At 51.3% G+C, this 24,077-nt stretch overlaps 1 protein-coding gene and 1 long non-coding RNA gene across 4 annotated transcripts in view; one reads left to right on the forward strand and one right to left on the reverse strand.

The window, feature by feature from the left end:
- Positions 1–19,283: 19,283 nt before the first annotated feature.
- On the reverse strand, positions 19,284–22,381 carry LOC142047794 (uncharacterized). Its single transcript, XR_012657043.1, has 2 exons — positions 22,306–22,381; positions 19,284–21,618 (listed from the first exon to the last, which is right to left on the reverse strand). It is a non-coding gene; the product is annotated as an uncharacterized LOC142047794 (long non-coding RNA).
- A 757-nt stretch (positions 22,382–23,138) lies between these two features.
- The window catches only part of MCU (mitochondrial calcium uniporter), a 191,684-nt gene continuing 190,745 nt past the window's right edge, over positions 23,139–24,077 (forward strand). Inside the window, exon 1 of one of the 3 annotated variants that reach the window (XM_075072644.1) lies at positions 23,139–23,350. In XM_075072644.1, the coding sequence (XP_074928745.1) occupies positions 23,231–23,350 (120 nt within the window). In that variant the 5' untranslated portion in view covers positions 23,139–23,230. The remainder of the gene's footprint in view (positions 23,351–24,077) is intronic. The other 2 variants (XM_075072643.1, XM_075072645.1) reach the window with 2 other exon arrangements.

A 24,077-nucleotide genomic window follows, 5' to 3' on the forward strand; every position in this document is an offset into this window, starting at 1 on the left:
ACCAACAAACAATACTATAAGTTGGCAAAAGAGTGTTGCAGAGGATTAAATACAGAACGCAATAATGCTGTCTGTTCCTGTTGGGCTGTGTGAGTGCTTACACTTTGAAAAAGCCTGCCATGGAAAGCAAACAGCAGCAGTATTATTTTCTGTTGATTGAGTTATGCCATAAGAGAGCGCCAATAATACTGTTAGAATGTATGAAACCCCCACCCTCCAGAACATGATGTGGGTGAAAAGTCAGTAAAAAATTTTATAAAGTGACCTCTCAAATGCATTGAGCCAAATTAAACTGAATGACTTTGGAATAATACAACAGAAAAAAAATTACATTGTGTTCACTAATGGTTTCAGAAAGGCTATATTGCGGGTAAAGCTATGCACTAGGAGAGTACACGAAGGGAGAAAGAATGTTACATTTTATCTAATATCTTTATGTAGTTTTCTTTTAGTAGTTTTGGACAATCTCTATTTTTAGAATTAATTACTTTTCATGTGACCCTGTCAAAGTGTCTGCTTCCCATGCAGACTGCCAGATGACCCATTTGCAAATGGAGAAAAAATACAATTCCAAGATTTTAGATAAATGAAAGACACTGAAGGAAACTCAAGTGGATAGAACTGTGCAGTGATGAGTTCTGTAGAAATTGTAGAACTGCATAAATAAGATCACTGGCAAAAAATGATACAAAACAAGTAAACAGAGGTTGCAATTAAGTGGAAGTTTTCCTGCTATCTCTCTTTATGTAAAGTTCTAGAATGGCTTTTGACACTGGGCACAATTGGAGTTTCTGACTGGCTGTCACATCTATGTCTGTTTTCTAGTCATTATACACTGAGCTATTCCCCTTATTCTTATGTTACATTCTGTCACAAAAAGAACAGGAGTACTTGTGGCACCTTAGAGACTAACAAATTTATTTCAGCATAAGCTTTTGTGAGCTACAGCTCACTTCTTCAGATGCATAGAATGGAACACAGACAGGAGAGATTTATACTTACAGAGAACATGAAAAGTCTAATCAATAGATGAGCTATCATCAGCAGGAGAAAAAACTTTTGAAGTGATAAATAAGATGACCCATAGAAGGTGTGAGGAGAACTTAACATAGGAAAATGATTATGATTGGCTCAGGAGAGTTCTCTGCAGGCAGCTGTGCAAAGTTCGTGATTATTAATTAATATTGGAAATTAGGGCTACCAATTATTTGCAGTTAACTCACGCTATTAACTCAAAAAAATTGTGATTTAAAAATTGCAGTTTTCATTGCACTGTTAAACAATAGAATACCAAATGAAATATTTGGATGTTTTTATATATTTTCAAATACATTGATTTCTATTACAACACAGAATAGAAGTATACATGCTCACTTTATATTAAAAATATTTGCACTGTAAAAATGATAAACTAAAGAAATGGTATTTTTCAGTTCACCTCATACAACTACTGTAGTGCAATCTCTTCATAGTGAAAATGCAACTTACAAATATAACTTTGTTACATAACTGCACTCAAAAACAAAACAATGCAAAAAACTTTAGAGCCTACAAGTCCATTCAGTCCTACTTCTTGTTCAGCTAATCACCAAGAAACAAGTTTGTTTACATTTATGAGAGATAATACTGCCCACTTATTTACAATGTCACCAGAAAGTGAGAACAGGCATTTGCATGGCACTTTTATAGTTGGCATTGCAAAGTATTTATGTGCCAGATATGCTAAACATTCATACACTCCTTAATGCTTCAGCCACCATTCCAGGACATACTTCCATACTGATGATACTCATTAAAAAAATGCTTTAGTTAAATTTGTGTCTCAACTTCTTTGGGGAGAATTATATGTCTCTGTTCTGCCTGCATTCTGCCATATATTTCCTGTTATAGAAGTCTTGGATGATGATTCAGCAAATGTTGTTCATTTTTAGAACACTTCCACTGCAGATTTGACAAAATACAAAGAAGGTACCTGTAGATGGGCCAGACTCACCCCTGCAGCACCTCCTGATGGTCACTTCTGAGGAATAGCTCAATTCAACTCTGGAGCACCCTCTGCAGGCCAATGAGGCACCTGTCCTCCTGGTCCCCCATGTCCCTCCCTGGACCCAGTGCCCTTTTACATGGGATGCTGCCCCATGGCAGTAACCCCTTTCTCTCAGGGTCTCCCCTCCCCAGAGAACCCCCACCCTCTAGCCCCACCTTGCCTCAGTATACAGCTACTGCCAGTCATTGTCTAGCCCCATACCCTGGGGCAGACTGTAGTATCAGCCTACTTATCACTGACAAGGAGAATTTGGACCTGCTGTCTTTACTTACCTCTGGGCTATCCTCTGTAACCCCCAATACCTGTTGACCCAATGCTAGGCCCACAGCCTGTGTCTTTCTAGGCTAGAGTTCCCCAATTTCTCTACCTTTCCCCAGCCCTGCTTCACTCAGGTACCTTGGGTCTAGCTCCCTGCAATCAGACCATTCTCCCTCAACAGAAAAGAGGAGGCTGTTTGGGCTCCTGGCTCAAAGCCTTTTATAGGGGCCAGCTGTGTCCTGATGGGGTGTGGCCCAGCTGTGGCCACTTCCCCAATCAGCCCAGCTTTTAGAGCTACAGCTCTCAAGCCCTGCTAGGCTGCTTTTTAAACCCCTCAGGGCAGGAGCTGAGTCATCACTCTGCTATTGGAAATGCTCTATCTGCCTGGGCTACCCTGCTGGCTGGTATGCTCTCCTTCTTCTCTAGCTGCCCTGCTGGCTAGAGCTTCTTCTTCCTCTGGCTGCTGCTGTTGCTGCTGCTGCTGGCTGGAGTGCATCCTCCCTTCCCCTGGACTGCTGCTGCTGATTGGGGGAAGAGCTTGCTGGCCAGCCCTCATCTCTCCACCTCTGGAGGGAGAAGCCAGGACCCTGCCATCACCACCACCACCACTGTTACCACCTGTGAGGGGTCCTTCTTGCCTGGCCACCAGGATTGCTGGAAGAGGAGCTGCTGCTGCTGGAGCTGTGTTTGCCTGGGGAGCTGCTGGAGCCTGGAGGAGGAAGAAGAGGACTGAGGACCACCAGCTGCTAGGGGAGTGCACAGGAGGACTCTGAAGACCACCGTGGAGGGGGCCTTTAAGGATTAAGTAACTCTCTGATTGTGCTCTAGTGGTGGGATTGTAGACTGTGTTTGTGGGGGCACAGGGGTGTGGTGTGGAGCCTGGTCCATCTGTGTCGTCCCCCCACCACCATCACTGCGCCCTCCACCACTCCCAATGGCCACTTTCCATCTGCCTCAGTTCCTACTTCTGGGACTCAGCTGCTAGCCTGGCCTGCCACGCCGTTTTGCCACCATTTGGGCCTGCAGCAGCAGCCAGCCACCTATTGACTGTGCACAAGTGCTTGTGGGTGCATGCACCCCCCCTTTCCCAAACTGACCCCTTCCCCTCCGCAACAGACCCCCTAGCCTTTCCCCTTGTTGCCTGCCCCACTGCCCCTTGTGGCATTTTGCCCGCCCCCCCCCCCGCCAAGCTTCAGTTTGTTTGCCTGCCCCACTCCCAGCCTGGTTGCTCCCCTCCTCTGTGATCCACTCACCTTGTTTAGCCCCTCCCCTCATGTGCCCATGCCCCTTTCATGCGCTTGTGCTTCCCCCCCGTTTGAGTTTCCCCTCTTGCACTGCACCCCCCCAATTGCTATTGTATTCCTCCCCTCCCCTAGTGCAGCTAGAGGAGCCAGCTTTCACTCCTGTGTCAGTGACTGACTCCCCCAAGTCCTTCATAGTCTCCTTGTCGCCCCTCCCCCATTTTGGCACCCTCCTTTCCTGCCTACAGTCTAGTGGGGAGGAGTGGTTGACCTGCTTCCCCTCCCCTCCCTTTCTCCAGTGTTTCCCCTCCCTACTCATCATGGCAGTGGACGAAGCTGGTGGGACCCCTGGAATGACCCCTGCCCCCACTGCCCCGCCTGCTCTCGCTGGGGCGCCGGCAGCGGCGGGCGCAGGGGTAACCTCTGCTGCTGCCATGTCCCTTGCCCCCTCCGATTCTGGGGCAGCTCCCCCAGCTGTCAGAAAGGGCCAGGGCAATAAGAAGGGAAAGGGCCCCGCTCGGAAGACTAAGCCCTATATGGCAGGGCCTGTCACCTGTGCTGCGGCCCCGCCACTGGCTGTGGCGCCCCTCCCTGCTGTTCCCTCCACCAGCTCTGCGGGTGCCCCTCGCCCGGCCCTCAGGGCATACGCCCAGGTGGCGACGGCCCCCCTCGCCTGCTGCTCCGTCACCTCCCCCGACCGCCACCTCCACTACCATCTACAGAGGCCGGGGCCCCTTCCCCACCTTGACCAGGAAGCGCAGCATCCGTTGTCTCCTGGTGCCCGCCTCGCCCCACGTGGAAACGTATGTGTGGGCATTGGCGAGGGTGGTGGGGCCCACGGCCATCGTGGTGGCCTCCAGGATGTACGGCAAGGTTGTCTTTTTCCTTGCCTTGGAGGCCGTTGCCCAGGAGGCGGTGGAGAAGGGCCTGGTGGTGGGGGGCATGTTCATCCCCCTGAAGCCGCTGGAGGACCTGGGGGTCCACGTTGTCCTGACCTCTGTCCCCCCCTTCCTTCCCAATGCCACCCTGTTGCCTGCCCTCTCTACCCTGGGGAAGCCCATTTCTGTAGTGAGCCCTCTCCCCTTGGGTTGCAAGGACCCCGCCCTCCGTCACGTCCTCTCATTCCGCTGGCAGGTGCAGCTTCAACTGCCTCCGGCGGCGTGTGGCGGAGAGTCGCTCGAGGGGTCCTTCCTGGTCCCCTATCAGGGGGCCCATTACCGGGTGTACTATTCTAAGGGGAGGCCCAGTGTTACCTCTGCCAGGCAACGGGGCACGTCCGGAGGGACTGCCCCTTGGCCCGGCTCGGAGGAGCGCCCAGGACTCCTGAGGCTCGGCAGGGTGCCGGCCCTGTCATTGCCGGCGCCCCTAGCGGCCCGGTGCCCAGAGCTGCCCCTCCTCCTTCCCAGCCCGTCACTGCTCCCACTCGGGCTGCAGGGGTACCTCCCTTGACGTGCCTAGACGAGCAGGAGAGCCCTGCCTCTGCTGCTTGCACTCTGGCAGGGCCTGTGGAGGAGGGTGCGGCAGGGGTACTGTTGGGCATGGGAGAGGGCCCTCCCCAGGGGGAATCTTCCCTTCCTTCAGCTGTCCCACTAGTGCCCCCCAGGTCCATGAACTGCCATCCCTGCCCTCCGACCCGACCCCTGTCACCCAGCCCGCGAGCGATGCCATGGAGGGCTGGACCCAAGTACAGGGTAGGCAGGGCAAGCGGAAGACTCGAGCTCCGCTCCTGCCACCCGATGCAGGAGCCCCCTGTAAGACTAGAAAGGGGGCCGCAGATGCCGAGCCTTCTGCCGTGCCCTCGGGGTCAGTCCGTCCTCCAGTGCCAGCCAGGGAAGACATGTCAGCACTGGAGGGTACTACCATCCCTCCTCCGCAATCCCTTCCTGTGGAGGCCTCGGATAAGGTCCCCCCTGCTCCCTTGCCACCTGCACCCCCTGCAACACTCGAGGCGGTCGTTGCCTCGGGCGCTAGTGGGGAGGACCCGGGGTGGTGGAAGGCGAGTCCCCCTCCATCTTTGAGGAGATCAAGGCCCTGGGTCTGACCCCGGTTACCCTCCGCCAGCAGGCCTCGACCTAGCTGTCCTTACCCCAGCTCCCTTTCCCTGTGTTCCCTCATCCTGATTGCTGCGTCCGCTCCCGCCTCCAAGGCTCCCCTGGACTCCCTGACCTGCCCGACAGCGGATGGCACCTCGCTGATGGCTGCTGAGCCCGTTGAGGTGACGGTCGGTGCCTCGTGGCCGGGAGATGGGCTAACAGAGGTATCCCTCAGTGGTGCAGGGCACCTGAGTTCCTTCCCGGGTGGGGGCCCCACCGAAAGTGTTAAATCTCTTGATGCCGTGGCTAGCGTGCCTACCGTTGAGCCTGGGCCCGGCGCCACTGGGGACCCCCTCCCTACCACTCAGACCCCCGCACCTGGCCGCGAGGAGCCACCTCCTGAAAGTCCGGCTCCTGCGGCCCGGGACCCCATCTCTGTCCCTATCCCTGACCCCAGCCCTGCCCTTACTCTTGACACGGTCCCTGTCCCCTCCACCGCCCCCTATGTTATTGCTGCCCCTGGGGCTATCCCCTTCCCTTTCTCGGGGGGGTGACCCCCAGGGACGGCCTTTACATTTCACAGTCCCGACTCCCTAGGGGCTGCACTTTTCCCCCCTGCCGCCCCCCGTCGAGCCGGGGTCTGAGGCGGACCACGTGGTGCCAGCCCATCGGGCGCCACGTTGGAGGTCCGCCCCTTGCCTTCCCGTCTCCATAGGCCACAGAGCTGTGCCAGAGGCCCCGCCGGTGGGTCACTGGAGGCCGGCGGCCCCACCCCCCCATGCGCTGCAAGAGGAGCTGCGGGAGTTCCTGGAAGACGTCAGGGGCTCCCGCAACAAGGTAGCGCTTGCCCTCCAGCAATGGGGGGGATTTCCACCAGGTCCTCTGGGCCACGAGGGCTCTCATGGGGGAGGGCCAAGGGACCAGGAAGCAGGGTGCCGCAGCTTACCACCAGGTCCGCAGCTTCCGTGACGCCTTGCTCACCTTCGGGGTGGGTCATGGTTTGCTGCACGGCCCAACAGGGGCCATGGGCATCCCTGCCAGCGAGAATCCCCCCCAGCCCTCCTCATGGCATTCCTTACCTTTGCCACCTTGAACAACCGGAGCTGTAGGGTGGGTTTCCGCAGGACGCAGGTGCTCTCCTTCCTTTGGGAGGGGGGTTACTCTCTGGTTTTCCTGCAGGAGACCCATATGGATCCGGCCGCCAAAGCCAGCTGGCTCCTAGATCTGAAACTGCCCAGAACAAAAGAGAAACTGGTCTATTTTCTCTCTCCCCATGAAACTTTCACATCTGTAATATAACAGAGCAGTCGGGGCTGTAGGATGGGTCTCCGCAGGAACCAGGTGCTCTCCTACCTTCGGGAGGGGGGTTACTCTGTGATTTTCCTGCAGGAGACCCATACGGATCTTTGGAGGGGGTTTTTTTTTTTTTTTTTTTTTTTTTTTTTTTTTTTTTTTTTTTTGTTTTTTTTTTTTTTTTTTTTTTTGGTGTTTTTTTTTTTTTTTTTTTTTTTTTTTTTTTTTTTTTTTTTTTTTTTTTTTTTTTTTTTTTTTTTTTTTTTTTTTTTTGGAGGGTTTTTTTTTTTTTTTTTTTTTTTTTTTTTGTTTTTTTTTTTTTTTTTTTTTTTTTTTTTTTTTGGGTTTTGGTTTTTTGGAACAACCGGAGCTGTAGGGTGGGTTTCCCGCAGGACGCAGGTGCTCTCGCTTCCTTTGGAGGGGGGGTTACTAATCTGGTTTCCTGCAGGAGACCCATATGGATCCGCGCCATAAGCCAGCTGGCGGCTAGAGTGGGGGGGGGGGCGGTTCCTACTTCAGCCATCTCACAGCCTGTAGGGCTGGAGTGGCTACCCTATTCTCCCCCGACTTACGGCCTGAGGTGCTAGGGGTCGCCGAGGCTGTGCCGGGCCGCCTGCTGCACCTCCAGGTCCACATGGAGGGCCTTGTGGTCAACCTCATGAACATCTATGCCCTGACATCGGCCCCGGAGTGGCTGTGATTCTATCAGCAGGCATCCGCCTTTCTTGGCTCCTTGGATCCTCGCGAGTGCCTGGTCCTGGGTGGGGACTTTAACACCATCCTAGAGGAGCAGGACTGAGCAGAGCCCCGCCGCCGCCGTCCTCCGGGAGTTTGTCAACCATCACTCCCTGGTGGACGTCTGGCGCGACCACCACTTGGACGATGTCTCCACGTTCACCTATGTCCGGATGGGAGCCCATCGATCATGCCACTCCCAGTTGGACCGCATCTATTTGTCACGCTTCCATCTTTCACGAGCCCAGTCCTCCAGCATCCGGCCAGCCCCTTTTTTGGATCACCACCTCATCACTGTGACGGCCTCTCTCTGTGCGGAGAGGCCGGGGGCGGCCTATTGGCACTTTAACAACAGCTTGCTGGAGGATGTGGGCTTCGTGGCATCCTTCCGGGAGTTCTGGCTGGCCTGGCGAGAGCAGCGGCGTGCCTTTCCCTCGGCGCGGCGGTGGTGGGATGTGGGGAAGGTGCGCGCCCGGCTCTTCTGCCGTGACTACACCCGGGGCGCCAGCCGACAGAGGGATGCAGCGATAGGGCAGCTGGAATGGGAGGTCTTAGAGCTGGAGAGGCGTCTGGCTGCCAGCCCCGAGGATCCATCCTTTTGAGGAGCATGCCGGGAGAAGCGGGAGGAGCTCCGGGTCCTTGAAGACCATTGGGCCCGGGGTGCCTTTGTTTGATCCGGCATCCGCCTCCTTTGGGAGATGGATCGTGGCTCCCACTTCTTCTACCCCCTGGAGAAAGGGGGGGGCCAAGAAGCACATCACCTGCCTTCTGGCAGAGGATGGCACCCCCCTCATGGCTCCGGTGGAGATGTGTGAGAGGGCCCAGACCTTCTATGCGCACCTTTTCTCTGCGGAGCCAACCGATCCTGCTACTCGCAGAGTGCTCTGGGATGGGCTCCCAACGCTCAGTGCGGGTGACCGGGACCGGCTAGAACTGCCTCTCTCTCTCTCTCTCTCTGGCCGAGTTCTCGGAAGCCCTCCGTTGCATGGCCACCAACAAGTCTCTGGGCATGGACAGGCTGACCGTGGAGTTCTACCACATGTTCTGGGATGTCCTCGGCCCAGACCTGGTCACTGTCTGGTCTGAGTCCTTGCAGAACAGAGTCCTCCCTCTCTCATGCAGGCGAGCCATGCTCACCTTACTGCCGAAGAAGGGGGACCTCCGTGATTTACGGAATTGACATCCTGTCTCGCTCCTCAGCACGAACTACAAAATCATAGCCAAGGCCATCTCGCTGTGGCTGGGGGCCGTGCTGGAGGATGTGATCCACCCAAACCAGACCTACACTGTCCCAGGCCATAGCATCTTTGATAACCTCTATCTGGTTTGGGATCTCCTGAAGCTTGGGTGCAGGGATGGTCTGTCATTCGCCCTCCTGTCCCTGGATCAGGAGAAGGTGTTCGACAGGGTGGACCACGGGTATCTCCTGCGCACTCTGCGAGTGTTCGGCTTTGGGTCCCAGTTTGTGGGTTTTCTCCAGGTGCTGTATGCTTCCGCAGAGTGTCTGGTCAGGCTCAACTAGACCCTGACCGAGCCAGTCAGCTTTGGGTGGGTAGTGCGACAGGGGTGCACCCTCTCGGGCCAGCTGTACGCTCTGGCCATCGAGCCCTTCCTCTGTCTCCTGCGCAGGAAGTTGACGGGGTTGGTGCTTCGGGAGCCCCAGAGCTGCGGCTGGTCCTGTCAGCATACACCGACTATGTGCTCCTTGTGGTCCAGGACCCGGGCGACTTGGTGCAGGTGGAGGCCTGCCAGGTGGTGTACTTGGCAGCCTCCTCCGCCTGGGTCAAGAGCTCTGGCCTGGTGGTCGGGGACAGGTGGCGGGCAAGCTTTCCCCCCATGCTTCAGGCCATCCGGTGGAGCGCAGGTCCACTGCTCTATCTCGGCGTTTACCTTTCTGCCACTCATCTGTCTCCTCCTGTTGGCAGGGCAGGGTGACGGAGCAGCTCCAGAACTGGACAAGACTCCTCTGGTGCCTTTCCCTTTGAGGGAGGGCACTGGTGCTCAATCAACTAGTCCTGTCTATGCTCTGGTACCGGCTCAACACCCTGATCCCGGCCCTGGGCTTCCTGGCCAACCTCCGGAAGGTGGTTCTGGAGTTCTTTTGGCCAGGACTGCACTGGGTCCCTGCAGGGGTCCTCCACCTGCCCCTGGAGGAGGATGGGCAGGACTTGAAGTGCCTGCGCACTCAGGTCCACGTCTTTCGCCTCCAGGCACTGCAGAGGCTTCTTTATGGTGCAGGTAGTCTGGCATGGAGAATACTGGCGCACGCCTTCCTGTGCCGCTTCCGAGGGCTCCAATATGACCTGAAGCTCCTTTATCTTCCATGAGACCTTTCTGGGCTGCCGGTCTTCTACTAGGACCTCCTCCGGACCTGGAAGCTGTTCTCTGCGACCAGGTCCGTGGCGGCCACCGAGGGGGCAGATCTCCTCATGGAGCCCCTGCTACACAGCCCCCAGCTCCATGTGCAGGTAGCGGAGTCCCCTGCGGTGCGCCAGAGGTTGGTCCTGGCAGAAGCTACCAGGGTCGGAGACCTCCTGGACTACGACCGGGGAGACTGACTGGATCCCCTGATGCTCACTCAGTGCATGGGGCTCTCCAGACCTTGTACTCCCCTGCATGTACTCCAGGAGGTGGAGGTCACTTTGCCACCCGCTGCTCGGGCCTACCTTGACCAGGTCCTGTGAGAGGGCACGCCCCTCCCACCCACCATGCCGAGCCCTCTGGAACTTTTCATCGGGCCCCTGCCCCTTCTCTGCAAGCCGGCTGCATGACCTGCAGCCGGTCCATTTCCAAACTGCACCAAGGAAGCATCTCTACATGCTTGTGCTCCACACCCTTCACTTCCTCACCCTCGTGTCCCACCCCGATACAAAGTGGTGGGACCTCCTGCCACCTCTGGAGGGTGAGGAGCCCCAGTGGGCCAACCTCTACTCTACCCTGGTCCCGAGGCCTGCCAGGGATATCAGTTGGCAGCTCCTTCATGGGGCCGTGAGCACGAGCATGTATTTGGCGCAGTTTACCCGTCCCAGACACCTGCCCCTTCTGCGGCGTGAGGGAGACCCTGGCGCACATTTACTTAGAGCGTGCCCCTATACCGGCTCCTCACCAATACCCTGTTACGTTTCTGACTGCACTTCCCCTCACCTCCTTCTCTACGCACTCCCTATCTGTGGTCCACAAAGTCGCAGGACCTCCTGGTCAACCTTCTCCTTGCCCTGGCTAAAATGGCCATCTACTCTACTCAACCAGGGAGAGGAGGTTGGCCGATTGGAGACTCCTGTGATTGTGGGGCTTGTTTCCGATCCTTAGTCAGTTCATGTATCCGGGAGGAGTTCCTCTGGGCGGCATCCACTGGCTCCCTTGACGCCTTCGAGGAGCAGTTGGCGCTGTCCAGGGTTCTCTGCTCGGTGTCCCCCTCAGGCTCCCTTCTTATGACCCTTTGACCTCACTCCTGTCCCTGTTCTTTTATGAGTTGTCCCCCAGAATCAGTTGGGTTCTGAGGTCCTGTAGATCCTCCCCTGAGGCTCGGGGGGGATCCTTAAGCTTCTGCCTGCCCACTTCCCAGAAACCCAATAGGTACAGTACCAATGTGAGACTTCTAAAGATATGACAGCATTTGACCCAAGGTTTAAGAATCTGAAGTGCCTTTCAAAATCAGAGCGAGAGAAGGTGTGGAGCATGCCTTCAGATGTCTTGAAAGAGCAACACTCCAATGCAGAAACTACAGAACCCGAACCACCAAAAAAGGAAATCAGCCTTCGGCTGGTGGCATCTGACTCAGATGATGAAAATGAACATGCAGTAGTCTGCACTGCTTTGGATTGTTATCAAGCAGAACCTGTCAGCAGCATGGATGCATGGCCTCTAGAATGATGGATGAAGCCTGATGGGACATATGACTCTTTAGCACATCTGGCATGTAAATATCTTGTGATGCCAGCTGCAACAGTACCATGCACAGGGTCAGCTCTGGCTTTTTTGCCACCCCAAGCAAAAAACAAAAAAAACCCTGCAGGGCGGCCAGAGCAGTGAAGGCCAGGGTGGAAACAAAAAAACAAACCTGTAGGTCAGCTGGAGCAGCGAAGTGAGGGGAAGCCCAGCGGGCCGGACGGAGCAGCGAAGGGGGGTGGGGTGGGAAAAAACCTGTGGGCTGGCCAGAGCAGCAAAGAGTGGGGTGGGGGGAACAACCAAAAAAACCTGCGGGGTTGCCAGAGTGGTAAAGGGGGAGAAACAAACAGGTGGGCCAGCTGGAGCGGCGAAGGAAAAAAGAAAAACCTGCGGGGTGGCCGGAGTAGCGAGGGGGGGGAAACCTGCCAGGCTTGCTACAGACTTGACACTGCTCCCAGTAGTGTACTCCCCTCCTCTGCACTGCTGCCCCCTCTAGGGCGGCCAGAGCGGCAAAGGGGGGAAAAAATTGTGGGAATGCTGACCCTTGGAATCTGCCGCCCCAAGCACGAGTTTGCTCGGCTGGTGCCTGGAGCTGGCCCTGGCCACACGAACGCCTGTTCTCACTTTTTCAGGTGACCTTGCAAACTAGATGCAGGCAGCATTATTTCCTGCAAATGTCAACAAACTGTCTGAGAGATTGGCTGAACGAGAAATAGAGCTGAGTGGACTTGTATGCTCTAAAGTTCTACGTTTTATTTTTTAATGCAGTAATTTTTGTCCATAATTCTACATTTGTAAGTTCAACTTTCATGATAAAGAGATTGCACTACAGCAGTTGTATTAGCCTTTTTCAGTTCACCTATCTCTTTTGTTTTTTACAGTACAAATATTTGTAATAAATATAAAGCTAGCACTGTAAACTTTGTATTCTGTGTTGTAACTGAAATGAATATATTTGAAAATGTAGAAAACATCGAAAAATATTTAAATAAATAGTATTTTATTATTGTTTTAACAGTGTGGTTAATTTATTAAACCACTTGACAGCCCTAGAAATTAGTAATCCAGTTCAGTAACGGTTCACTGTAAAAAGCACATACCACCCTCCTGAGTCCAGAATGCTCCCCACCCACCATGTGTCCATTGGCTCACGCCAGAAAATAGAGATTCCAGAAGTTTAAAATGGAACTATTAGACATTGGAACAGTTGTGGGTGGTCTGTGTGGGGCTGGCTCATCAGATATTGCGGGCTGTCCCCTAATTTCCAGCTGAGAGAAACAGACTAGATAGGAGTGGTAGATGAAGAAAAGAGTAAAAGCAGTGTAATTAAGTTTAAAAACAGACAAAACACTTATCATACTGAAAGCAGCCAAAATTCATAAATGCTTTCTTAATATTATTTTTTCCACGTGAGTAAGTGTGTAACTGCTAGAGGCAGGGCCGGTGCAACCATTTAGGTGACCTAGGCAGTCACCTAGGGCGCTGGGATTTGGGGGGTGCCATTTTCTTCAGCAGCAAGCGTGGTGGCTGGATCTTTGGCCACCGCAGTCGCCGCTGGCATTTAGGCAGAGGGAGCTGGGGCAGGGGAGTCGGGGGAGGACTGCCTACAGCAAGTGCGGTGGGTGGCATGCAGGGAAACTCCCCGCCCCAGCTCACCCCTGCTCTGCCTCCTCCCCTAGCACGCTGTGGCTGCTTCACTTCTCCTGCCTCCCAGGCTTGCAGCCAGGGCTGGATCTAGCCATTTCGCCGCCCCAAGCACGGCGGCATGCCGCGGGGGCACTTGCCACTTCGCCGGTTCCGCGGCTTCCGTGACCTCCCGCAGGCTGTCCCTGTGGAGGGTCCGCTGGTTCCCCGGCTCCGGTGGACCTCCCCACAGGCTGTGCCTGCGAAATTTGCTCACCGGAGCGCAGGACAGGGACCCTCCACAGGGATGCCTGCGGAGATTCCAGCGGAAGCGCCTGCCGCCCTCCAGCAACTGGCAGAGACCCCTGTTGGCAAGCTGCCCCAAACACACGCTGCGGGCTGGACCTGGCCCTGCTTGCGGCCCTAAGCTGGATTTGGCGCCGCGAAGCGCTGCGCGCAAGGTGCTTGGGCAAGTGATTTCCTGAATGATCTGCAGTTGCTTCGTGCTCGTGAAGACAGGGTAGCTGTGACCGGTGGACAACCGTACCTGAGCGGTGGAGGGTCGTGGAAAACTGCCGCTAAAGGGCGGCACCTCAGACGAGAGGGGGAGCTGCCACGGGGGCGGGGAGGGTTGGTGCTCAGCGAGGGCATGGGGGGGGCGCACGGTGGAAGTTTTGCCTAGGGCGCGAAACATCTTGCACTAGCCCTGGCTGGAAGGATTATGTGATCATGAATGGGGAGAGAGAGAACCATGTGGATGTGATCATGAATGGGAAGAGAGGTGGTCCACAGGAAATGGAACTAGAGTTTTGGTGATTTATCCAGTGTCACGCAGTAAATCTGTGGCAGAGTTGGCAATGGAACCAGGTCTCAAGGCTCCAAACTCTGTGCCCAATGCACTGCAGTACACTGCCTCTTTAATTTGATCCAAAAAGTGGAAAACTTTCTCAAGTTTCAGACTTGTAACATGATGTAACTGTTGGGAGAACTGGCTCATATTGCTACAGTTCAGGGAATTTGGTGAGAGGTTGACAAGTCATGTTAAAGGCAAAACTTACACAATTTTCAATCAGGAATTTCTGTCAAGTGAACAAATTCCATTTCTGGAAGTAGGCTCCCGGTTATTAAAATTTCTTCAGAAAGTGGTTTAGCAGGAATAAGTATGCTACCAGAACTGTTTATACTCTCCTTCCTTTGGAGCACACATAAGACATTGGTTCATAGTGAAGTCAGTTATTTATTTATTTTTGAAAGGGTAAACCTGCATAATAATAAAAGGGAATCATAACCTGTGAAGTATTTTAGCTACCTCTCCAGCTAGACTCCCGACTAACATAAAATACACCTGTCCTTACTGAAAAGAAAGAATACAGGAGGGTGAAAATGCCATTTGAGTATAAGTTCTGCGGGGGGCACATGTGCTTTTAAAAACAGAGGTAGGCAAATGCAACCTTAGAAGTTGAAACTGGCAGAGAGATGGCAATAAAGCTCTGGGAAAGGGGCTGAAAGCATCCTCACTTGTGACATTTTTCTGATATGAACTAGAGTGAGGCCACCACACTCATTTCACAATTCACTACTGAATAGTCATTAGATGGTGATGACTTTTGGCCACTGCCAACCGGGGATGGACTTCACTTAGAAGGAAACAGCTGTGTACCTCATTACCAGCATCCTGACTCAGTTAGCCCCTGCAGTTCTCCAGATAAACCCTTTGGTGCCAATTGTTGGCAATGTCTTTTTTAATTTAATATTTTATTGATCTCACTGTTTGGCAGTTTTATTTCCATTTCTATGAACTTTAATGACTATCCTAAAGTATAGTACACATTTGTTAATAATTGGTCTTTTCATCCCTTCTCATCTTGTGCTTTTTTTTAGCCTCTTAGCCTTTGCATGGTATCAGGCTGTCCATCATTTTTCCAACTTCTTTCCTGTTGTGAAGTCCGTTCCTGTCACACTCAGTTCAGCCCTTCCAAAAGCAGTTGCATTTCCTGTCAATGTCTATAGGAATGCCAAATGCCAAAATGTCGAAAAATCAGGGCACTCCATTTAAAATTTGAATTTGCCATGTTTTTGACTGCACCTGAATAGGCATTGCAGGACTCCAGAGAGGTATCTGAGGACATGGACGTACCTCAGGAAGACATTACTAAACTGCAGCTATGTGGGACTAGCAAACTGGGCCCTGTCTCAGGGTGACTCAGGGAAGGCATGGGAACCAGAGCTGGATGGGGCTTTGCAGAACACTGAGGAATCTGAGGAAACCTTTGCCGAATAAAGATGATGAGAACACAGTTATATGGGAATTTGAAATTACTGAGGAATGATCTTGTGATGTATAGTACATATTTGAAGTCCAAGAACTGGGAACTATGACAGTCTTTAATGAACTAGAACTATGAGAGAGAGAGAGTACTTTTGAAACCCCCTTTGAGAAAGCAATTATTGAACAAGAATGTAGATAAAAGAGGCATTTGCGGAATCTAGAATGAAAAGGGACTTCCTCATTGAACTGGAGTTTTAACGAAACTGCCATTTCATAATGACAGAGTTATCACTGGCAAAGATTTCTGAACAGTTCCTGAACCACAATGAATATTTTCCAGGAGGATGGTTCTTCAAATACACCAGTGAAGTGTTCTGCAAAACTTCTGTTTATATTCAACAGTATATCTACTGAAGAGAGCTTTAAAAAGTATCAGTAAAGAGCATCAACGATTTATTCTTCATACAGATTTACTATCTAGGTCATTTGAATTCTGATCCATAATTATTGTCTTTCCAGTGGTACATCTGGACGCCACCACAGAATCAGATTGTCATAGTTCTGTCTTATAGTAAACAGGGTAGACAAAACACTGGAATCACATTCCAGGCCGCTGTTCAACACTATTCTAGAACAGTGAAAAGATGTAGAAGCAAGTCTCTTTAGGTCTCTCTTTAATAACAAATGGGATGAGTAGGTCATATGAGGTAGAATGTACTTGCTAATACATTAGACTAGGAACCAGGGACTCAGCTGGCTCCATCATTAATTTGCTGTGTGTGTCACTTTGACTTTGGGCATGTCATTATTCTTTCAGTTTAACATATCTGTAAAAAAAATTTGGTCTAACACTTTTTACCTCACAACAGGAATATTGTGACTATTAATCAAATAATGGGTTTAAAGTGCTCTGAGCTTTCTAGAAGAAAGGTATTATGGACCCAGTCCTGCCACTGACTCTGTGTGAGTGAAGCTCTAGGGCTGTGCGTGCGTGCAAGTCTGTTCACATGGAATCAACTACAGAACCAGGGCCTATGTACATGCAAAATATTATCATTATTTTAAAGCCCATTCTGTGCGTCTGTCAATTTTCTATGCAAAAAGAGGCAGGATACAGTGAGCGAAACATGACTGGTAAAAGACAGGTCCAAATACTTATTTGCAAAGGCTGCTTATTATATGCAGTGGTCCCTTTTGTCAGTATAATAATCCTTAGGACCATGTTAAATAAATTAGTCAAAAAAGGTGAAAACCCATATAGAAATGTATGTGAAAATTAGAACTCTGAGATAACAATTTTCTCTCAAGTTAAATATTTTCACAGCCAGTTCTTTGTTTCTGATGGTATCTCAGGATTCATCCACATACTCTTATTGCCAATCTTTATGGATTTTACCTATCTGTTGTTGTACTGAATTCTGTGCATTTCTCTTTGAGCTAAGTCCTCTTCAAAAGATTACTTATTGTATTTCTTTGACCTTGCTTTCTTTTCCTGAGGAACAAGTGATTTTCGGAGAATGATTCAATTTGCACCCAGGGGTGGCTCTAGGGATTTTGCGGCCCCAAGCACTGCAGGCAGGCTGCCTCCGGCAGTTTGCCTGCCGAGGGTTTGCACACCTGCGGGAGGTCCACCAAAGCCGCAGGACCAGCGAACCCTCCACAGGCAAGCCACCGGAGGCAGCCTGCCTGCCACCCCCGGCGCCAGCAGAGTGCCCCACGCGGCTTGCCGCCCCAAGCACACGCTTGGCGTGCTGGGGCCTGGAGCCGCTCCTGTTTGCACCTTTCTATGCCAAAGGGGATAGTGGTGCCACAGGGGAGTATTTATTCCATGGAAGAGTAGGTAGTAACACTGGGTCTACATTTTGGGCCTAGGCAACCTGTGAGCCTTTAAAACTTCCATTATTCTGACGTTAAGTATTGCTGTTTCTAAGTAAGCTGCTATTTTACTGATACTAACCAGAAGTTAGTCCACGCTAATCTTACAGCTTAGAATCCAGGAATGCAATATCAAGATATATCTGAATGCAGTAAAAAGGAAGGAGACTTTAAATAATGTTGCAAGATAAATTAAATCACGTTAACCACTATCCTGGGTGTTTATAAATCAGATCTTTTTTTAGAGTAAAAATAATAAAGGTCTCATGCTTGTCGTGCATTCAAGTGGGAGGTAAATTACTTGTGTTCTAATTTATAGCATCAGGCAGCTGTGATAGCAAGTTCCTATATTATTTTTCAATATTTTCTCTTTGTTATATTGAAAACATTTAAAAAACAGTTGTTGAAATTTATTTTTTATATTAGAGTTAAAACCCAACTTCCAGATGTGGGTGCTGCAATAGATTGTCCAGAACTTGCAAAATCAGGCATTTAAATATCCAAGTACCAACATAAGAGTGGGATATGGACATACTTTTTAGATGTTCACGTTTGAAATTTGGACCCTGCAAAATCACTTATCTCTAGGGTATCTGTTGACACCATGATTTTATGTTTGTAAAGGAGCAGTTCCAGCCAGCATGAGGACTGGGCTAGGAGCACTGAGGAGCATCAATAGGCTCAGCATGGGATTTCCAACTGTTGTGGGTGGTGGATGTTCTGAGGTCATACAAAAACAATGTGAAAGTGGCCTGGGCCGAGGGATTTACTGGCCGCTGCTTCCAGCAGCTCCCATTGGCCCGGAGCAGCAATCTGAGGCCAGTGGGAGCCGCGATTGGCCGGACCTGTGGATGGGGCAGGTAAACACACCGGCCCAGCCTGCCAAGGGCTTTCCTTACACAAGCAGGTGACCCCTGTTTGAGAAACCTTGCTGTAATAGTACTGGGATCTAGAGAGCCTGTGAAAGTACACCTCTACCTTGATATAACGCTGTCCTCGGAAGCCAAAAAATCTTCCCGCGTTATAAGTGAAACCGCATTATAATGAACTTGCTTCGATCCAGCAGAGTGCGCAGCCCCGTCCCCCTAGAGCACTGCTTTACCGCATTATATCCGAATTCGTGTTATATCAGGTCGCATTATATCGGGGTAGAGGTGTAGTAGGATTCAGAGAGATGATGGCACAGAGACTGGAGGGATGTAAAAGCAAAATCTTATCTATGCCATTCACCAACAGGCTCTGGTCTGTATTTTTAGCAGTTGTCTGTCTTGCACAACAGCCCTAAATAATATTTGGAATCTATAAAATCCAGTGATTTTTTGACGCTCACAGCAGCCTTTACACCTTTAAGCATTTTCTTATAATTCGCTTCAAGGGGCTATACTTTGTCCAACTGTCTCTCTGTCATTTACTTTTTACCCATGAGGTTAAAAAAATCAGAAGTTCTGGTTAAAAAAATGCCCATTCTGACTACTTCAAGTTGGGAGAAGCCTAGTTCTCAGTTTCTGTATCATATGAAGCCCAGTACAGAATTTAATTGTTGAGGAAAGTCTGTTCCAGGTAGTACCAGTTCATGAAAGCCCAATCTGGTATGTTCATGTGGTTAGGAAGTGGAAGTAAGGATGCTGAAAGTCTTAATACTCATTCATAGACTAATAGATGTTTATGGCTGTGCCAAAGTGTACCAAAAAAAGCTTACTGCACTCTGTGAACATAAAGAGACTTTAAATGGGGAAAAAATTAACATACAGAGAAAGGCATATTAAAACTGGGAGTAAGGATGGAGTGGGGAGAAATTAGAAAGGTAGTTGTCCAGCATCATGGCAGATTTCAAAACATAGCAATAAGCTGCCTGCAGCTGATGTTGTTGTGATCCAGCTCCTGGCATCTCACATAAACAGACTGAGAGAAATTCCAGAGTTTTACAATAAATCGTCCATGCAGAATGAACACACTAATAAATTTTCATCAGGAAACAAATCATCTTGTGCTTTGGACTTCAAAAAATACATGATCCCATCTACTTTTGAGCCAAACACTTTATTTTATTCAGACCCATAAGAATATTGGTACGTGTGGGAACTATTTGTGCATTAAAAAAAATATTTTTGAACGCCCATCGCTTAGTACAGCAATTTTGGGGCCACATCCAAAATCAAAATGAATGCTCTTATTTGCTTTCCAGAACATTCCAATTTACAGAATTAAAAAAAGGAACTATCAGAGTTACTGTAATAACCCATGGATAGGAAGTCCCTTCTAAGAAAAATAATCAAAGTAAATGACCTTTCAAGGAATTTCTTACACATTTCATCATATTAACCCCACATACATCAAAATCTTCATTCATAGCAAGATTTAATTAATATATTTACATATATCTCGCCCCCCATCAAAACCTTGATGTTGCTAACCATCCCAAATTTTGCAGGAACATTCCAATTACCAGTTTCAATGGAACTGTTTTGCATTCTGCAGGGCTCACAAGATCACTGAAGAATAGCTGTAGGCGTCTGTAGCAGCATGTTGTCTAACAACAAAATGATGTTACATTTTGACTTCATTGCTCTAAGTTGTGATGTCATGTCATACCCTGATGCTGCTGCATTGCAACTCTGAGATGAAGTCACAATATTTTCACACAGCAAAGCAATATTCTGTCAAAATGCATTGATGTTGTGTTGTGATTTAATTTTTATTTGCAATGTCATGTTGCATAACTACATGCTTAAAGCTACAATATTACTTATCACGATGCTGTCATGATCTCATCATATTAAGCTATGATATTGTTAGACTATGCCATGATACTGCTGCCCTTTGACTTTATTGCCTCATCGGTCTATGATATTGTAACATCACATGGTTGTGCAATTTTATTGCATTCCCAATTCATCATATTGATCTCTGTTGTCATCTGGTTCTACCATTAGGTAATGACACAGTATTGTGATTTCACTACTTCGATGGCACATTTGCTAGTGTAATTTCATCACTCAAGCTACATCATTACATCCATTCATGTGATGTCCCCATATCACAGTCATACTGTTGACTTCATTTGAGTGGTGATGCTGTTATATGGATTTGTGATGTAGCTATGTCATGATTTCATCATTTTGAGCTTTGATGTGTCCAGTGATGGTGCATTTCTACTACACTGTGACAACCACATTCATCTGTGATGTTATGCATTGAACTTTTGTGCTTCAAGGTATGATTTCATGATATCAAGTGCAAGTGTGATAAGCTGGTTTGCATCTTTGTAGCTCTGAGCTGCAAGATCATCACTCCATGTGGTAGTGGAGTGAAATTATGTTGAGAATTCACAACTCTGAGATGTAACATCCTTATGTCCTATTGTGGCAGCATGTAGACACACTGACATTTCATGTGCTTGAGTTGTGGTGTCCTCATATATCATCATGACATGATGCTCCTGTTTGTGATTTCACCATTTGAAGGCTATCATTACATTTCATATCTATGTCATGACAAATCTAGCTTGCCAGACACAGGCCTGAATATGACTGTATTGTAGCTTTCCCCCTCCTCCCCCTGCAGTTGAAGCACAGGTCCTATTGTGAAGCCTCTCCTGTGCTCTACCGTTACCCTGACCAGGTTGATCCTTTGCTTGGGCATACAGTCTGTCAACCTGTGTTGAAGCCCTCTCTTCTATACCCCTCCATGCTGGAGCGGCCTTTTCTCTCCTGTTTAGCACCCTTGCAGTACCTTTTATCCTGTGCCATGCCCCCCTCCTCCTGCTCTCCATGTGTTCCTAGGAATCCCCCAGGAAACCCATTGGCCCAGCCAGACATTGCTTTAAAAAATAGTTTTTAAAGTTGTGTGGGTTTAATGAGAGACCTTTCTCTTTACATTTTGCACAGATAAAGGCCACACTGCCCTCTTGCCTCCCCAAGGAATGCCTGCAGCTGCCTCTGCTTAGAAGCCAGCACCTGCTGCTTCTTTTTGCTGCTGCCAGCACCACATAGGAACATCCCAGAATGCACTGTGGGAACTGGCACAAGGAATAGGAGAAAGCTACTAAGGCCTTTGAAAAGAGTATTGTTCCAATGCCTTTTCCAGAGACCTCTCTCAGGCTTTTGGGCAGAGAAAAAAGATGATCAAAGTAGGTTAATCATGGTGGCTTACGTGAATTGGAGAACTTCTCAGCAGAAATGCTCTTGGACATTGGAGAAGTGGGGTAGAAGTGAAGAACCTACAGGCACTCTCTCATTCCGAGGCTGAGCTGAAGATGCTCTTGGTGGTGTCCTCCTCGAGCTCTGTGTGTATGTGTGTGTAAAAGAAGAAGAGCTTAGTAACAGCCTTCCTCACTCCATGGTCTTGACAAGGAGCCTAGAAATAATATTGAGGATAGGATTTGCATTGTTTGATTGCAAATCAGTTCAAGGTCTCTTGACCCAAGGACCGCTTGATGCCAGCTGGCAGAGGGCACAAGGGTACATGGGTTTATTGGGATCCCAGGAGTTTGGGGTGCAGGAAGGGGCTCCAGGCTGGGGCCAAGGGATTCAGAGTGTGGGAGAGGGCTGCAGGTTGAGGCAGGCAGTTGGAGCGCACAAGGGGGTGAGGGCTCTGGGGCAGGGGCAGGGATGAGGAGTTCAGGGTGTGGGAGGAGGCTCTGGGCTGGGGCAGGCAGTTGGAGTGCAGAGGGGAGATGAGGGCTCTGGGCTGGGGGTGTGGGCTCTGGGCTGGGGCAAGGCATAATGCAGGAGGGATGCAGGAGAGAGCTCCAGGTTTGTGGGGGGGGGATCAGGGCTGGGGCAGTGGATTGGTGCGTGGGCTTACCTCGTGTGGCTCTCAGTTGCCACACAGCAGGGGAGCTAAGGCAGGCTGCCTGCCTGCCCTGGCACCATGATTCACATGCCCTGGAAACAGCCAGCAGGTCCGGNCTGGGGTGTGAGTGCTCTGGGCTGGGGGGCAGGATTTGGGCTAGGGCCAGGTATGACAGCTTTGGGGTGCAGGAGGTGGCTCCAGGTTTGGGGAGCCTCACAGCTGGGGCCGAGGGTTGGGGCATGGGCTTACCTTGGGCAGCTCCCAGTCAGCAGCACAGCGCAAGGGAGCCAAGGCAGGCTGACTGCCTGTCCTGACACCGCGGTGCACTCACCTTGGAAATGACCAGCAGGTCCGACACTAGTAAGTGTGTGTGTGGTGCAGGGGGAGGACAGGAGCCTCCACATGCTGCTCTCACCTGCTGCAGGCACTGCATCCCCCCTCCAGCTCCTATTGGCTGGTTCCTGGCCAATGAGAGTGTGGAGCCAGTGCTCGGGGTAGGAGCAGTGCACAGAGTCCTGTGCCCCGCCCCCCCCCCAGCAGCCAGACCTGCTGGCTGCTTCCAGGGCACAGCATGGTGCCTGCCTTGGCTCCACAGCCCCACCAACCCAAATTTTAACGGCCCGGTTGGTGGTGCTGACTGGAGACGCCAGGGTCCCTTTTTGACCAGATGTTCCAGTTGAGACCTGGACACCTGGTCCTCCAGCTGGGGTTAAAGAGATTTCCAGGTATCCCAGGGCCCTTTTCTGGTCTATTATAGATAGTTGCCAATCCTCCAGGATTGGCCTGGAGCCTCCAGAAAGTGTTAAGATTATGGCATGTGATAAAATCTCCAGGAATCTCTCCTACCAAAATTGGCAACCCAAATTACAAACCAGTTTTTCTGCACTAGCCATGCTGTACCGCCAACCACCCTCCCCTCCCTGTTAAACTCTCCAGGCTGTTTCCGGCCTCGCGGCCACCCCTTACTAACCGTCCCCGCTGATTGACACCCTATAGTCCCGCCTCATATCAGCTTCCTCGCAGAAGGGAGCTAGACGAACATTAGCCCCGCTCCAGCTCGTGGGAGAGCCCGCTGATTGGCTGGTGGTTGGACGCCTGCCCCGGCCTCTAGCAGCCCAGCGGTGCAGCCTGCCTGAGTGGGGCGGGGGCCGGCCCGGCTGCTTCCACTTGAGAGATGGCGGCTGCCGTGAGGAGATCGTTGCTGCTTCTCCTCTCGCGGAGCGGTGGCGGAGGGGCGCTGACAGCCGGCGGCTGCTTTCCCGGGCTGGGCAGGCACCGCCAGCAGCACAGGACGGTGAGCGCGGCAGGCGGCGGGGCTGTGCCCTTCAGGTGCTGCAGGAGCGGCAGTGGGGCTGGGGGATGTGCGGGCAGGACAGCGGGAAGGCGGGAGCACCGGGACCGCAACAGCCCCCGTGGGTCGCCGCAGTTGCTTTCTCCCCGTGCGGCAGTAGCAGCTCCGCACTGGCAGCGGGCTCCAGGGGAGCAGCCCGGCCACGTTCAGCCTCTCGCGGAGCCGGCGCGGCAGGCAGGGGAACTCGGGTCCCTCGGCGGGCGGAGCCGGCAGCTTCCATAGACACACGGGCACTTCCCGGGGCGGGGGCTCTGCCCCGTCCTCAGCCCCGCGGGAAGCCCTGCTCGGCCCGCTTGGGCTTCCCTGGCGGGATCCCGAGAAGGACCCCGGGTGCCTTAGGCGTGTGTCTGACGGGTGAGCGCGCTCCGCCGGCCCAGGAGGGGCTGTGGGAGGAGGTGCTGCTGCAGTGACTGGGGAGAAGCCCTGCGCTGTCCATTTCATTTCCTCTCCTGTCAGCGGGTCCCGGGTGGACTTTGATTCCCGGGCTTGTATTGCCTGGCAGAGGGGAAAGGTTCGGGGGACGCCGCGGGGGGGACCCTCGTGCTGATGAGAGCTCCTTCTGGTTAGGGCTTTGTCTGTGGAAACATCCCGTGAGCTACCAAGAGAGAGATGGGCTACTATAAGTAACACGGGCCTGCTTTTGTTCTAATTGCATTTAGAAGTGCTGAGG

This window comes from Chelonoidis abingdonii, chromosome 15 (genome assembly GCF_003597395.2).
Source record: "Chelonoidis abingdonii isolate Lonesome George chromosome 15, CheloAbing_2.0, whole genome shotgun sequence".
In the NCBI taxonomy this organism is placed as follows: domain Eukaryota; kingdom Metazoa; phylum Chordata; order Testudines; family Testudinidae; genus Chelonoidis; species Chelonoidis abingdonii.